General features: G+C 42.8%; 1 protein-coding gene across 3 annotated transcripts in view; it reads right to left on the bottom strand.

Annotated features, from left to right (window-relative positions):
- RCAN2 (regulator of calcineurin 2) overlaps window positions 1–14,057 on the bottom strand; it is a 170,501-nt gene that overhangs the window by 32,590 nt on the left and 123,854 nt on the right. For all 3 annotated transcript variants that reach the window (XM_073335794.1, XM_073335792.1, XM_073335793.1), the window contains 2 exons: window positions 11,655–11,828; window positions 9,489–9,660 (listed from right to left, as the gene is read on the bottom strand). In XM_073335794.1, coding sequence (XP_073191895.1) covers window positions 9,489–9,660; window positions 11,655–11,828 — 346 coding nt within the window. The remainder of the gene's footprint in view (window positions 1–9,488; window positions 9,661–11,654; window positions 11,829–14,057) is intronic.

The following is a 14,057-nucleotide window of genomic DNA, read 5'->3' on the forward strand; positions in this document are numbered from 1 at the left end:
CATGGTTTAAAGACTTCAAGGAGCAGAGAATCCTCCAGCAAGTGACCCATGCCCCATGCTACAGAGGAAGGTGAAAAACCTCCAGGGCCTCTTCTAATCTGCCCTGGAGGAAAATTCCTTCCCGACCCCAAATATGGCAATCAGCCGAACCCTGAGCATATGGGCAAGATTCACCAGCCAGATACCCAGGAAAGAATTCTCTGCAGTAACTCAGATCCTACCCCATCTAACATCCCCATCACAGGCCATTGGGCCTATTTACCATGAATAGTTAAAGATCAGTTAATTGCCAAAATCATATTATCCCATCATACCATCTCCTCCATAAACTTATCGAGTTTAATCTTAAAGCCAGATAGGTCTTTTGCTCCCACTGCTTCCCTTGGAAGGCTGTTCTGGAACTTTACTCCTCTGATGGTTAGAAACCGTCATCTAATTTCAAGTCTAAACTTCCCAAAGACCAGTTTGCTCTTGTGTCCACACTGGTACTGAGCTTAAATAATTTCTCTCCCTCTCTGGTATTCATCCCTCTGATGTATTTATAGAGAGCAATCATATCTCTCCTCAACCTTCTTTTGGTTAGGCTAAACAAGCTAAGTTCCTTGAGTATCCTTTCATAAGACAGGTTTTCCATTCCTCAGATCATCCTAGTAGCCCTTCTCTGTACCTGTTCCAGTTTGAATTCATCCTTCTTAAACATGGGAGACCAGAACCTCCTTATCTCTACTGGAAATACCTCTCCTGATGCATCCCAAGACCGCATTAGCTTTTTTCACGGCCATATCACATTAGTGGCTCATAGTCATCCTGTGATCAACCACTATTCCAAGGTCCTTCTCCTCCTCCATTACTTCTAATTGATGCAGCCCCAGCTTATAACTAAAATTCTTGTTATTAATCCCTAAATGCATGACCTTACACTTCTCACTATTAAATTTCATCCTATTACTATTACTCCAGTTTACAAGGTCATCCAGATCTTCCTGTATGATATCCTGGTCTCTCTCTAAATTGGCAACACCTCCCAGCATTGTATCATCTGCAAATTTTATTAGCACACTCCCACTTTTTGTGCTGAGGTCAGTAACAAAGATTAAATAAGATTGGTCCCAAAACCGATCCCTGAGGAACTCCACTGGTAACCTCCCTCCAGCCTGACAGTTCACCTTTCAGTAGGACCCGCTGTAGTCTCCCTTTTAACCAATTCCTTATCCACCTTTCGATTTTCATATTGATCCCCATCTTTTCCAGTTTAACTAATAATTCCCCATGTGGCACTGTATCAAACGCCTTCCTGAAATCCAGGTAAATTAGATCCACTGCGTTTCCTTTGTCTAAAAAATCTGTTACTTTATCAAAGAAAGAGAACAGGTTGGTTTGGCACGATCTGCCTTTTGTAAAACCATGTTGTATTTTGTCCCATTTACCATTGACCTCAATGGCCTTAACTACTTTTTCCTTCAAAATTTTTTCCAAGACCTTGCATACTACAGATGTCAAACTAACAAGCCTGTAGTTACCCGGATCACTTTTTTTCCCTTTCTTAAAGATAGGAACTATGTTAGCAATTCTCCTATCATACGGTACAACCCCTGAGTTTACAGATTCATTAAAAATTCTTGCTAATGGGCTTGCAATTTCATGTGCCAATTCCTTTAATATTCTTGGATGAAGATTATCTGGCCCCCCTGATTTAGTCCCATTAAGCTGTTTGAGTTTCGCTTCTACCTCAGATATGGTAATATCTACCTCCATATCCTCATTTCCATTTGTCATGCTACCATTATCCCTAAGATCCTCATTAGCCTTATTAAAGACTGAGGCAAAGTATATGTTTAGATATTGGGCCATGCCTAGATTATCCTTAACCTCCACTCCATCGTCAGTGTTTAGCGGTCCCACTTCTTCTCTCTTTGTTTTCTTCGTATTTATATGGCTATAGAACCTTTTACTATTGGTTTTAATTCCCTTTGCAAGGTCCAACCCTACTTGACTTTTAGCCTGTCTCACTTTATCCCTACATGTTCTGACCTCAATAAGGTAGCTTTCCTTGCTGATCGCTCCCATCTTCCACTCCCTATATGCTTTCTGCTTTTTCTTAATCACCTCTCTGAGATGCTTGCTCATTCAGCTTGGTCTACAACTCCTGCCTATGAATTTTTTCCCCTTTCTTGGGATGCAGGCTTCCGATAGCTTCTGCAGCTTTAACTTAAAGTAATCCCAGGCATCCTCTGCCTCTAGAGCCATAAATTCTTCAGTCCAATCCACTTCCCTAACTAATTTCCTTAATTTTTGAAAGTCAGCCCTTTTGAAATCAAAAACCCTAGTTGCAGATTTATTTTTGTTAATCCTTCCGGTCAGTTTGACCTGAATTAGCTCATGATCACTTGAACCAAGATTGTCCCCTACAACCACTTCTTCTATGAGGTCCTCACTACTCACCAAAACCAAATCTAAAATGGCATCCTCTCTAGTCAGTTCAGCAACTACTTGCTGAAGGAATCCATCAGCTATCGCATCTAGGAAAATCTGAGCCCTATTATTATTACTAGCACTCTTCCTCCAGTCTATATCTGGGAAGTTAAAGTCTCCCATGATCACACAGTTTCCATTAGTATTTACTTCATTAAAAACATTAAAGAGGGCTCTATTCATATCCAAATTAGATCCCGGCGGTCTATAGCACACCCCAAGCACTATCACAAGGGAGGTCTAGTAGTTTTCTTCCCAAATGTGATTTTTTTCCCAGACGGACTCTGTCTTATCCATTCCATCGCTTCTTATTTCTTTACATTCTACCTCATCATTGAGATACAACGCTACTCCACCACCTTTACCTTTATTTCTGTCTTGCCTAAACAGCACATACCCCTCAATAGCTGTAGTCCAGTCATGACGACTATTCCACCCTGTTTCTTTTATCCCTAGAATATCTGGTTTTACTTCCTGCACCAGTAACTCTAGTAGCTCTTCTTGTTGTCGTTATAGATACCACGTCTCTTTCTCCACGTAAGATACCATTTCTGAAACATGCCGGTGATATCAGTTGACCAACTAGAATTACCATTTGCCTTTTAAAAAAGATCTGTGGATATATTTAGATGTACACAAATGTTGTTTCTGCTGTCAGATTCCCGTCTCAGCAGATGGTTTAGGTGTGGCAGGAATCCAGTGTATCCATTATCCTCAAGTGAAGACGGTAGATGACCAAAAACATATTTTAGCCACAGGGCTATTGATTTGTCCTGAAATTAGTCACCACCATTGGGGCCTATTGTGAAGTCATAGTCGTTTGAAACATACGTAAGAATCCAACATAAACCACAACTTCCTTTCTCAAGGTGCATCAAAAGGCGTTCCCTTTCAAAGGCAACAAGCTGGATCCTCAGTCACGGTAAACCAGCCTGGCACTACCGAAGTCAGTGTAGCCGTGCAGATTTACCTCAGCTGAAGAGCTGAGATCTTTATTTTTGTAGGTAATCATGGCCTACATAATCCAGGATAATATGGATATAATCAGCCGATTATTCAGGATCTTCTCGCAGTATTTAAATTGACGGTGAATCTGGTCCTCACAATCACCAGGCTGCAGTGTGTACTAGAAGAATGCCACGCCATGTTGCATTGAGCGGTGCCGACGGATCTTCTCTTCCAGTGCCATGGCATGACCCTCAATCTCCTATTTCCAGGGATTTCCTACAAAGCCTTCTTCTGACTTACCAGGAAAGATTTTTGTTTTAGGGTTTAGGGGAGGGGAAATTGTTCTAATAAGAGCTTTGAAGGTGCACAAGGGAGAGGTATTAAACTTGCCATCAGATAGTTTAAATGATGTGGAGACTAGAGGAGGACTTGAAGACCAGCCCAGAAGGTTGGAAACTGTGGGCTAAAGTTGTCCAGTTAGCGGGAAGCATAGGGGCTGAGAGACTAAATCCTGCTAACATTTACTCTTGCAGAATTCTGCTCACAGTTGCCCATTGCTCAGAATTTTTCCACTGATGCCTCCTGAGTTTCCTGCACTGTTTTGTGGTTTGAAAGGCACTGGCATTTCTAGTTCTTTTCATGTTTATTAAATCAGTCATTTTTTACTTTCTTAAAAATCATAACTGCAGTTTCATTCAAGAGTTAAAAATAGGTTTGTTTATCTATAATGTGAATGATATTAAACATGCATCGGTTTTAGGGCCCGATCCTGCAGCCCTTACTCAGGGCTAGATTATGTATTTTCAACCGTAGCAGAATAGTGGTTGGAGGAACCATGGAAGAAATTGTGACTCAGTGGCACAATATATCCTGGGGCACCCCAGTTACACGTGGCAGGTCACTGGGATTACATCAGCCTAGCAAAAGTCAACTTATTCTTTCGAATCATCACTTCTTTTTGGTGGGTAAATCTTCCCTTTGTTATGATCATTGCTGGGGTGGCTATATAGTGTTTGTACCTGGGTTCATACATTGACAATCTCGTAAGACTGGACTAAACGAAGACTAAATCAATAAACATGCCGGGCAACAGCAATACTCCACAGAAATGTGATGCTTTCCCCTTTGTGATACAGTGTTTAAACAGGAGTAGGAAAGCCCCAAATATAGACAGCTCAAAGAGGGTCAGACCAAATGTAGAGATTTTCATGGACAGCCACGTTACACACAGGAATTTTTTTTCCTTCAAACAGTGTCAGCATTTTAAAAAACCCACAAAAAACCAGGCAAACAATAGCCTTCTAATCTAAAGTGCTGATGGTATACCACTGATGGCAATAGGAGTTTTGACATAGTTTTTAATGCCAGCAGCTTTTACTCCTAAGGTGACTCCTTATGGGCCCCACTCACATCCTCAAAACAGGGGTGAAGTAGGACTTAAGTGAGCACATAGGCCTTTGTGCTGACCTTTTGCACAGGGATAACTTTCACCCCAAGTGAATGTGGCATTAGTGGGGAATATGCATGTGCATCCAATGGAGGAAACAGACCCCCATGTTAATGACTGTGTTCAAGTTATAATGCATTCCTTTTATAATACTTCAGGGCAGGGATTTCATATTTTCTCTGGCACTTTTAACTACAGCAAAGTCTGTTTTTCACTGGTGTTGGTATACAGATACATGTTACAGACATGGGAGTGTCATTCAGATAGGAGGGATTGTGGTCTAGTGGTTAGAGGGGACAGGGAATCAGGATTCCTGGGTTCTGTTCCTGGCTCTGTCACTGGTTTACTGCATGGCTTTACTCAAGTGACTGCAGCTCAGTCTTGACATTTGTAATACAGGGATACTGCTCACCTATCATTCCAGGGTGTGTGAGGGTGAACTAATTAAAGGTTGTAAAGCGCTCAGAGATCTCCAGTTGGAAGGTACTAGCTAAGGATGAAATTCACCCCACTGCAGGGGGCCTTGCTTAAACCCTTTATGTTCTAAGGCCTAAATCCAGTTCATCTGCAATCCTAGCTGTCTCCATCCCTGGGCAGGGGAAAGAAGATAGGAGGATCCACACAGTAGCAGATCCTTGGATTCACCTCTACCCCCTTCCACAAAGTTATGGAGCTTCCACAAAGTTGGGGAACATCCCATATGTGGCCCCTTGAATCCAGCCCCTCCCATTGCACAGAGGAACTTCACTGGTTCTGCTGCAAGGGAGCTTCTGTGAAGGCAGGGGCTGAATTTGCCCTTAAATACCTATAATTACTACTGATATTCTGCAGCTTATTCACTTTATTTGGATTAAAAATTGTCTAGGTCCAGTGTTGGGACTTGACTAACAGTGAAATCAGTGGGTGAAACTCCCCCCCTGTACAGAGGGCCAGCACAAGCGCTATGCACCATTGAAATCTAGGCTTGGAAGGATTAGATTTTTATCTGTAAATGTCCATAAACATTGATTTCACTAGGCACACACAAACTGATGGCAAATATTTCCAGCGATAATCAAAATTTACAATTGGCAAAGCAAGCAAAATGCTGCTTGAGAACTTAGGAGTCAAAATCCAGTGATGTAGACTTTTGAATTCGGCTGGTTACAAATGATTAGTGAATGAAAGTAAAAATAGGTCTGATTTGTTGGTTTAAGGACATTTACTTGGTATATTTTGACCTGCGATGTCGACAATTTGTGTTTTAATAGTTTGTAAAGCTTTAGCTTTTTGAATCTCAGCATATGTCATTAAATAATTGTCCGAACTCTCCGTAATTTCTTGTAAACTGTGAAAATTTAAATAGAGAAAAATCTAAAAAATGCTTTAAAAGAAACATGGATGTTATCGGTCAACATTATACTACAAAAATATAAAAATAAAAATCAAATTCTACCAAGCTCCTGTCCTAAATATAAAGGGAAGGGTAAACCCCTTTAAAATCCCTCCTGGCCAGAGGAAAACTCCTCTCACCTGTAAAGGGTTAAGAAGCTAAAGGTAACCTCCCTGGCACCTGACCAAAATGACCAACGAGGAGACAAGATACTTTCAAAAGCTGGGAGGAGGGAGAGAAACAAAGGGTCTCTGTCTGTCTATATGCTGCTTTTGTCAGGGATAGACCAGGAATGGAGTCTTAGAACTTTTAGTAAGTAATCTAGCTAGCTACGTGTTAGATTATGATTTCTTTAAATGGCTGAGAAAAGAATTGTGCTGAATAGAATAACTATTTCTGTCTGTGTATCTTTTTTGTAACTTAAGGTTTTGCCTAGAGGGGTTCTCTATGTTTTGAATCTAATTACCCTGTAAGGTATCTACCATCCTGATTTTACAGAGGGGATTTCTTTACTTCTATTTACTCCTATTTCTATTAAAAGTCTTCTTGTAAGAAAACTGAATGCTTTTTCATTGTTCTCAGATCCAAGGGTTTGGGTCTATGGTCACCTATGCAAATTGGTGAGGCTTTTTATTCAACATTTCCCAGGAAAGGGAGGGTGCAAGTGTTGGGAGGATTGTTCATTGTTCTTAAGATCCAAGGGTCTGGGCTTGTAGTCACCTAGGCAAATTGGTGAGGCTTTTTACCAAACCTTGTCTAGGAAGTGGAGTGCAAGGTTTTGGGAAGTATTTGGGGGGAAAGACGTTTCCAAACAGCTCTTCCCCAGTAACCAGTATTTGTTTGGTGGTGGTAGCGGCCAATCCAAGGATAAAGGGTGGAATATTTTGTACCTTGGGGAAGTTTTGACCTAAGCTGGTAAAGATAAGCTTAGGAGGTTTTCATGCAGGTCCCCACATCTGTACCCTAGCGTTCAGAGTGGGGGAGGAACCTTGACAGCTCCCATGTAAGCTTTCATACTTTCACACTTAGCATGAAACTGTAAGTGCGACTTAAGTGGAGCATGGGCTTTGTCCTGAATTTCTACACAGGTGTGAATGGCACCCAATCAGAATACTTAGGTGAGGAAGGGTTGTGGGATCCATGCCCTTACATTGTTAGCTATTTAAAACCACACTGTTAAATACTCCTTCCTTTGGGGAATAAATAAACCACGATTAAGATTTTTAAAAAGGATTGAGACCTGTTGGATACAATGAGCATAAGATGCTAGCAATGGCAACACAGCATGTTTCAAAGGAGATGGGCTGCAGAGGATTGTGTGGTTTTTTAAAATGAAATACTAAATATAGCAAGAGCACAACTGAGGACTGCAGTACTGTTTTAAGATCTCCTCTGCAGTTAACTAAAATTGATCTCCCTAACGAGTGCTAAAAATAGAAAAGCAGGCGGGGAGGGGGAAGAGCAGACAATGACTTTTCATATTGCTCCCTGCAGGCTCCTTAAATGAGAGTGAATATGACCTTCGTGGAGCACTGTCCCAGAGTGCAGAATAATGAGTGATATTTCACATTTCACTGCTCCAGAACAGGAATTGATTTATTACCCAGCTAGCTAGAGGATTCATTTACATGTTTCCATTTATAATGTCGCTGCAGCAAGGGGAAAGGAGGATTCTTTGTTTTCCTTTTATTCAGCAGTTTAGAAGCATAAAGCATTGATGCTGGGAATAATGGACTGTAATATATGGATTGATAATCCCCATGTGCAGGAAAAACGCATATGAGAGGACTAAGAGGGAGGAAATGTCTTGGAGATTCCCCTCCTGCAGATTTCTTTCCTTTGTTCCATCAAGGGAGGCTAGGTGTATGGGTCCCCACTGGTAAAAGATGTGGGGTAGTCCCACAATTCTCATGGTCCTTGGGGGAGATGGAAAAGGTAGAGACAGCCCCGTACCCCCATGGACTCCTGTTTGGCAGGGCAGATTCAATGGAGTCCCACTGACAGGGCTTCTTTAAGTGGTAGCTGTTCCCAGAACAGTAAAGGGGCATCCACATTAGAGCTGGGCAGGAAATGGTTTTCCTGTCCTGTGCTAATTTTTAAGTTTTTTTAAAAATTTCCCATCCCAAAGAGGATGAAAAATCTAAATCTTGAAAATTTTCCTGAACCAAAAATCTGGAAAAAAAATGTACAATTGGTTTGATTTAAATGTTTGGTTTTGATGTAGACTTTTTTATATTTTCTCATATATTGTTTTACCATCAATTAACTTGTATTTCTAAACGAAAAGTCATTTGGGCCTGAAAAAACAGAACTTTTTCATTTCTAAAATGTGGAAATGGGCCGTTTTGACAATTTTGATTCCCGCCCCAAAATGAGAAATTAGTCTGAACTGACTCTCTCCATGAACAGCTTATAGAAAACCAGATATTTTCCAATGAAAAATGTGTGAAAAAATTCCCAACCAGCTCTAAACCTAACCATGAAGTGGGGTGACCTGCCTGCATTATACCAGGTTATAGATCGTCAATCTGCCTTCCACTTCCCTGGGGGCCACAACTGACTCCACTTACCTAGTAGAAATAAGTGCGAAGAAGCTAGTCTCCCCACTGTAACTGATCATTGGTTAATTCTCTTAACGAACAATCCACACAGAGTCACACTCAGAATTCTGATGTGTTTTGCTATCTCAAAATGGACCTGATCCTGGTTGGGGCTAGTCCCTGGGGTCCTCACTGAGCTCGGACCTCCCAGAAGGCATACATCATCTTGCAGGACTGGGCCCGATTGTATTTGTTGTGAGGAACTCTTAGAACTCGCTCAACAGCATTTATTCCTGCCCTTCTACAACCCCAACTCTCCTACCTAGATTAAAAGTAAACCAGTGCAATGGAAACATTCGGTGTGATCATCCTCTGGGTCTGTCAGTGCATTCTCCTCTGATGCCAGTCTGAATTTTAGAGTAAACTCCTAGGAGCAGGACCCATATCTCTGTGTCTTGTACAGCACCAAGCACTAACTCAAGTTAAGAAATAATAATTATGCACATAGGTAAAATCCATCCCAAGCAGAAAGCTGGTGCCAGGCCTACGCATTACTTGAACCCTACGTGGACCCTTGAATTTAAGCAGTATATAAGCCTTGCGGTGCTCTCTGCACAGAGGTGAATTGCATTCTTAGTTATTTATCTTCACTCTGTTTCCAATCTGCTTAAGCTGACCCATTCCCATACAGGAGGGCCGCAAAGCTTACCTGGTCCTAGTTTAGAAACTGCATAAAGGAGGTCGTAGTTGATGACGGGTGTTGCATCATCTATTGGCTGCCACCCTACAGGAGGGGAGGCTGGAGGCGAGATGAGAAACTGTTTTGCAGGCTGTGGTGGAGCCAAATGAAGCTTGTCCCCGTCTGTCTCGGAGGTCTGAACCTTTCAAATGTATTAGAAACACAGATTATTTTAGTGTAGGGCAGGCAAATGGAACAAAGATTAGACAGTCACAAACTTCAAAGAGCAGATACTGCTGTTCGGTAGCATCTGTGAAATGAGTTCGTGAGTCTCAGTCAACTTTCCTGTGCACAGTTGTCAAATCACAAAGGCCACTGCCACAACCAGCACTCTTGTTGGCAGTCTTGGCAGAGAGGCCAAGGACTGCATGGGCCTGGAAACAGAATCATCATCTCATCCCTGCTAGAGATGGTTCCTCCAAGGCAGGTACACTGGGTGTGGCTGCATGAGCAAGTCTGGAGTGCCTCTGTCCATAATGTTCCTACTCTGCAGATAAATGCAGGGCTTCAACCCGCAGAGCTGTTCCTGAATAGATTTTAAGCCCAGAAAGGAACTACTGTGACCATCCAGTCCAGGGGTGGGCAAATTTTTTGGCCCAAGGGCCACACTGGGGTTGCAAAACTGTATTGAGGGCCGGTAGGGAAGGCTGTGCTTCCCCAAACAGTCTGGCGCCCGCCTCCTATCCATCCCCACCCACTTCCCGCCCCCTGACTGCCCCCCCTCAGAACTCCCCAACGCATCCAATCTCGCCCTGCTCCTTGTCCCCTGACTGTCCCCTTCCGGGCCCCCCGCCCCAACTGACCTCCAGGACCCCACCCCCATTCAACCCCCCCGCTCACTGACTGCCCCAACCCCTATCCACACTCCTGCCCCTAACCGGCCCCCAGGGACTCCCACGCCTATCCAACCCCACCCTGCTCCCTGTCCCCTGACTGCCCCCCGGAACTCCCTGACCCTTATCCACCCCCGCCACCCCGCTCCCTTACCATGCCGCTCAAAGCAGCATGTCTGGCAGCCTCCCACCCGGCTGGTGCCAAACACGCTGCTGCGCTGCCCTGCAGGAGCGCGCAGCCCCACTACCCAGAGCGCTGCCCGCACAGTGGTGTGGCAGCAGGGGAGGGGGTAGGGGCTAGCCTCCCCCACCAGGGAGCTCAAGGGCCGGCCCGGACGTGGTCCGCGGGCCGTAGTTTGACCACCTCTGATCTAGTCTGACTTTTTGCATCACACAGGCCATAGAATTTAACCCAATAATTCCTGCATCAAACCCATAACTTTGGGTTAAGCCAGAGTTTATCTTTTAGAAAGACATCTAATCATGATTGAAAGGCTTCAAGTAATGAAGAATCCACTATGTTCCTAGGCAAAGTGTTCCAATGGCTAATTATCCTCACTGTAAAGAAAAAAATCTGTATCTTATTTCTTGTCTGAATTCATCTAGTTCAAGTGAGTGGAAGACAAATCTCTTTATGCCTTTGGCTGCTAGATTACACAGCTTTGTTCAACCAGAAATCTTCTCCCCCTGGAGGTACTGTAATAGAATGGAGGGTGTTCTCCTCTGGGCCCATCCTGTTAGCAGGTTTCAGAACCCGGCAGGGAACTTCAGGTTTACTGTGTACTCACTGGGGCAGGTGTGGCTTAAACTCACTATTTATTACAAGGAAGGTCGGGGTAACCTTCTGGAAGAGAGAGTGAGGGCCTGGGACGGGTGGGTCCTGAGGAGAAGGGGGAAGGGCACATGTAGTATTACTTTGGAACTCTCTTTTTGTTAATAAATCAGAATGCCAGGGAATTACATTTGAACTCTACAAAAAGTGCACAGCTTTAGTCTGGAGCTGACGAAACTCAACCACGTTATCAGAGCCTTTTATGAGCGCTAAAAAACACAGGGTCAAATTCTGCTCTCATGTGTACCAGTGTAAATCCAAAGTAATGCTACAGACTCTAGAGGCGCTGATCCAGATTTACACAGTCGTAACTAAGAGCAACATTTAGCCCATTCACTTCAAAATAGCCAAACATAGCTATTATTTTTATCTGATTTTATTAAACAGCGTTTCTTTGGTAACACAAGATCATAGAGCAGTCACCCATTAAGAAGTAAGGAGAGAAAGGCTTTCATGTCAAAAGGTTCTTACCTGTGCGAAGTATAGTTTTAATTTCTTCCCTCTGAACTGTGTTTCATGCAGCTCTATTCTGGCCCGAGCAGCTGATTTAGGACTGCTGAAATTTATCCGCACACGTCTGAAGCTTTTAAACAACTGGAATGTCACACAGTCATCATAGGCACGGAACAAGCCCTCAAACTTCTCCTGTAAATGAAAAGACCTTGGTCATGTTAAGGGCTAACTTTGTTTGCATTCCGTCCTGCCAAATCTGAAATCAGATGACAAAAACCGAGACTGGTGCGATTAACTGTTTACATGGATGATCACCGAGCCCCCATGTGACAGTCACGGTCGTTCTTAGAAGTCAGGGTGTAAACAACAAATGACACGCAAATACAGGACATGACTGTGACCTCATTTACATGAGGTGTAAACCAGTAGTAATTCCAATGGGATCATACTAGTATAAGAGAGGTAAATTAGGCCCCCGGTAACTTTATTGAAAAGACTAGGCATCATTTTGAATACAAAATGATTTTTGTTTCTCCAGTTTTTGTACAATTAACAAGAACGGGATATTTTGAAAATTTGGAACATGCAGAATGCCTCCTCTTGTCAACTGACTACATCTCCCCAGGGTGGGTTGGTTGATGTTTGTGTGTTTGTGTTTGTAGTCCTTTTCACTGCAGATCATGGGAAGGAAAAATTCACAGCCTCTTAGGGAACTAAGCTCTGATCCAGACTCCAGTGGCCTGGTTCTGTGTGTGTGTCCGGAGCAGATATTGAGCTCCACTATTCGTTTCCCTCCCAGCTCTGTGTTGAACATAACTTTGCCACTTGCTCTCTTTATTTGTTCCGCTGTTACCCATCATATCCACTCCGCCACTCACCTGCATCAATCCCAAAATGATAAACCCTGGGTATTGTGCTACGAAATAAGAACTATTCCACCTAGATGCAAATCATGGTCTCTATTATTGGCATTTAGGGTCTATCCTAAAGTTAATAGAGTCCACTGATTTTCGTTCCTTTTTCCACCCCCCCCTATTTATGTATGTCTTGTCTTCCTATCCTACTATAAATGTGTTGTGTCTATGTAGTATTATTGCCTGTTTTGTTTTTTTAATTGTCTGGTCTTGCAGCTTTGATGAATTGTAAAAATTGCATAATTGCCTAACTTAGTTGGAGAGCCCGAGAAACATGTGGTATTTGGAAACATACAAGCTGTAAGTTATTTGCCTTTTTGTACTTTTTATTGCTTGCTTTTTCAAATAAAATCAATTAAAAAATCAGACACAAAAAAGATAGTGAACCATCCACACTGATCATCAGAACAGTAACCATCAATTTCATGGTAACACTTTAAATTAATCACCAATTTAACAGAAAAGAAATGTATTCTCTGTAACTCCATATAAAAGTTGGGTTTTTGAATAGTCCACTTTAACATAACACAAAATGATGTGCAGCAAAGTGAAATCAACAGAGTTATGCCAGGGGTGAAGTTAGCCTGCTATGCACAGTAGACTTTTAGAAAAATTGGGTGCATTTACAGCGTCTTGGACATGGAAGTAATTTACTGATTGCTACGATCATGTCTGTAATTCTGCTGGGCCTTTATTTTGCCCAGGTCAGAGCAAATTTTGCCACCTCTAATATTTTATTGCTAGTACAATCCATATTGCCCAAAACAAGTTGGTATGAAACAGAGAGAGAGATTAATGGAGGCAATGGCAGGAACAAGCTCCACCCCCCACAACACTCTGTTCAGGACCCTACACATGCCTTCACAACATGTGAGGGTACCTCTTCCAGTGCACTAAATGCCCCAACAACAACTATGTGGGTGAAATCAGACAATCACTACGCTCTCGATTGAACTCTCAGAGGAAAATGATAAAAGATAAAAACACCCTGTCACCTGTGGGTGAACACTTTTCACAAAGCCATCACTACGTCTGACCTATCAGTCCTCCTTCTCAAAGGAAACCTGCACAACACTTTCAAAAGACGAGCCTGGGAGCTTAAATTCATAACTGCTAGACACTAAAAATCATGGACTGAACAGAGACACTGGATTTATGGCTTATTACAACAATCTGTAACCCACTTAACACCTTTGCAGTCATAAGACAAAATGGCGGGGGGGGGAGAAAGTTAACAGGCCACTCTCTTCCTTGAATGGTCCCTTAGAATATGTGCTACCTACTTATGCTAAACCATCTTGTCAACAAGAAGAAGGACAGTCCTGCACTTAGAAAGGAAGAATCCCATGGATTGCTACAGACTAGGGACTAAGTGGCTATGCAGCAGTTCTGCAGAAAAGGATCTAGGGGTTATGGTGGATGAGAAGCTGGGTATGAGTCAACAGTGTGCCCTTGTTGCCAAGAAGGCTAATGGCATTTTGGGCTGTACAAGTAGGAGCATTGTCAG

The sequence above is a fragment of the Lepidochelys kempii genome, chromosome 3 (genome assembly GCF_965140265.1).
Source record: "Lepidochelys kempii isolate rLepKem1 chromosome 3, rLepKem1.hap2, whole genome shotgun sequence".
NCBI lineage: Eukaryota > Metazoa > Chordata > Testudines > Cheloniidae > Lepidochelys > Lepidochelys kempii.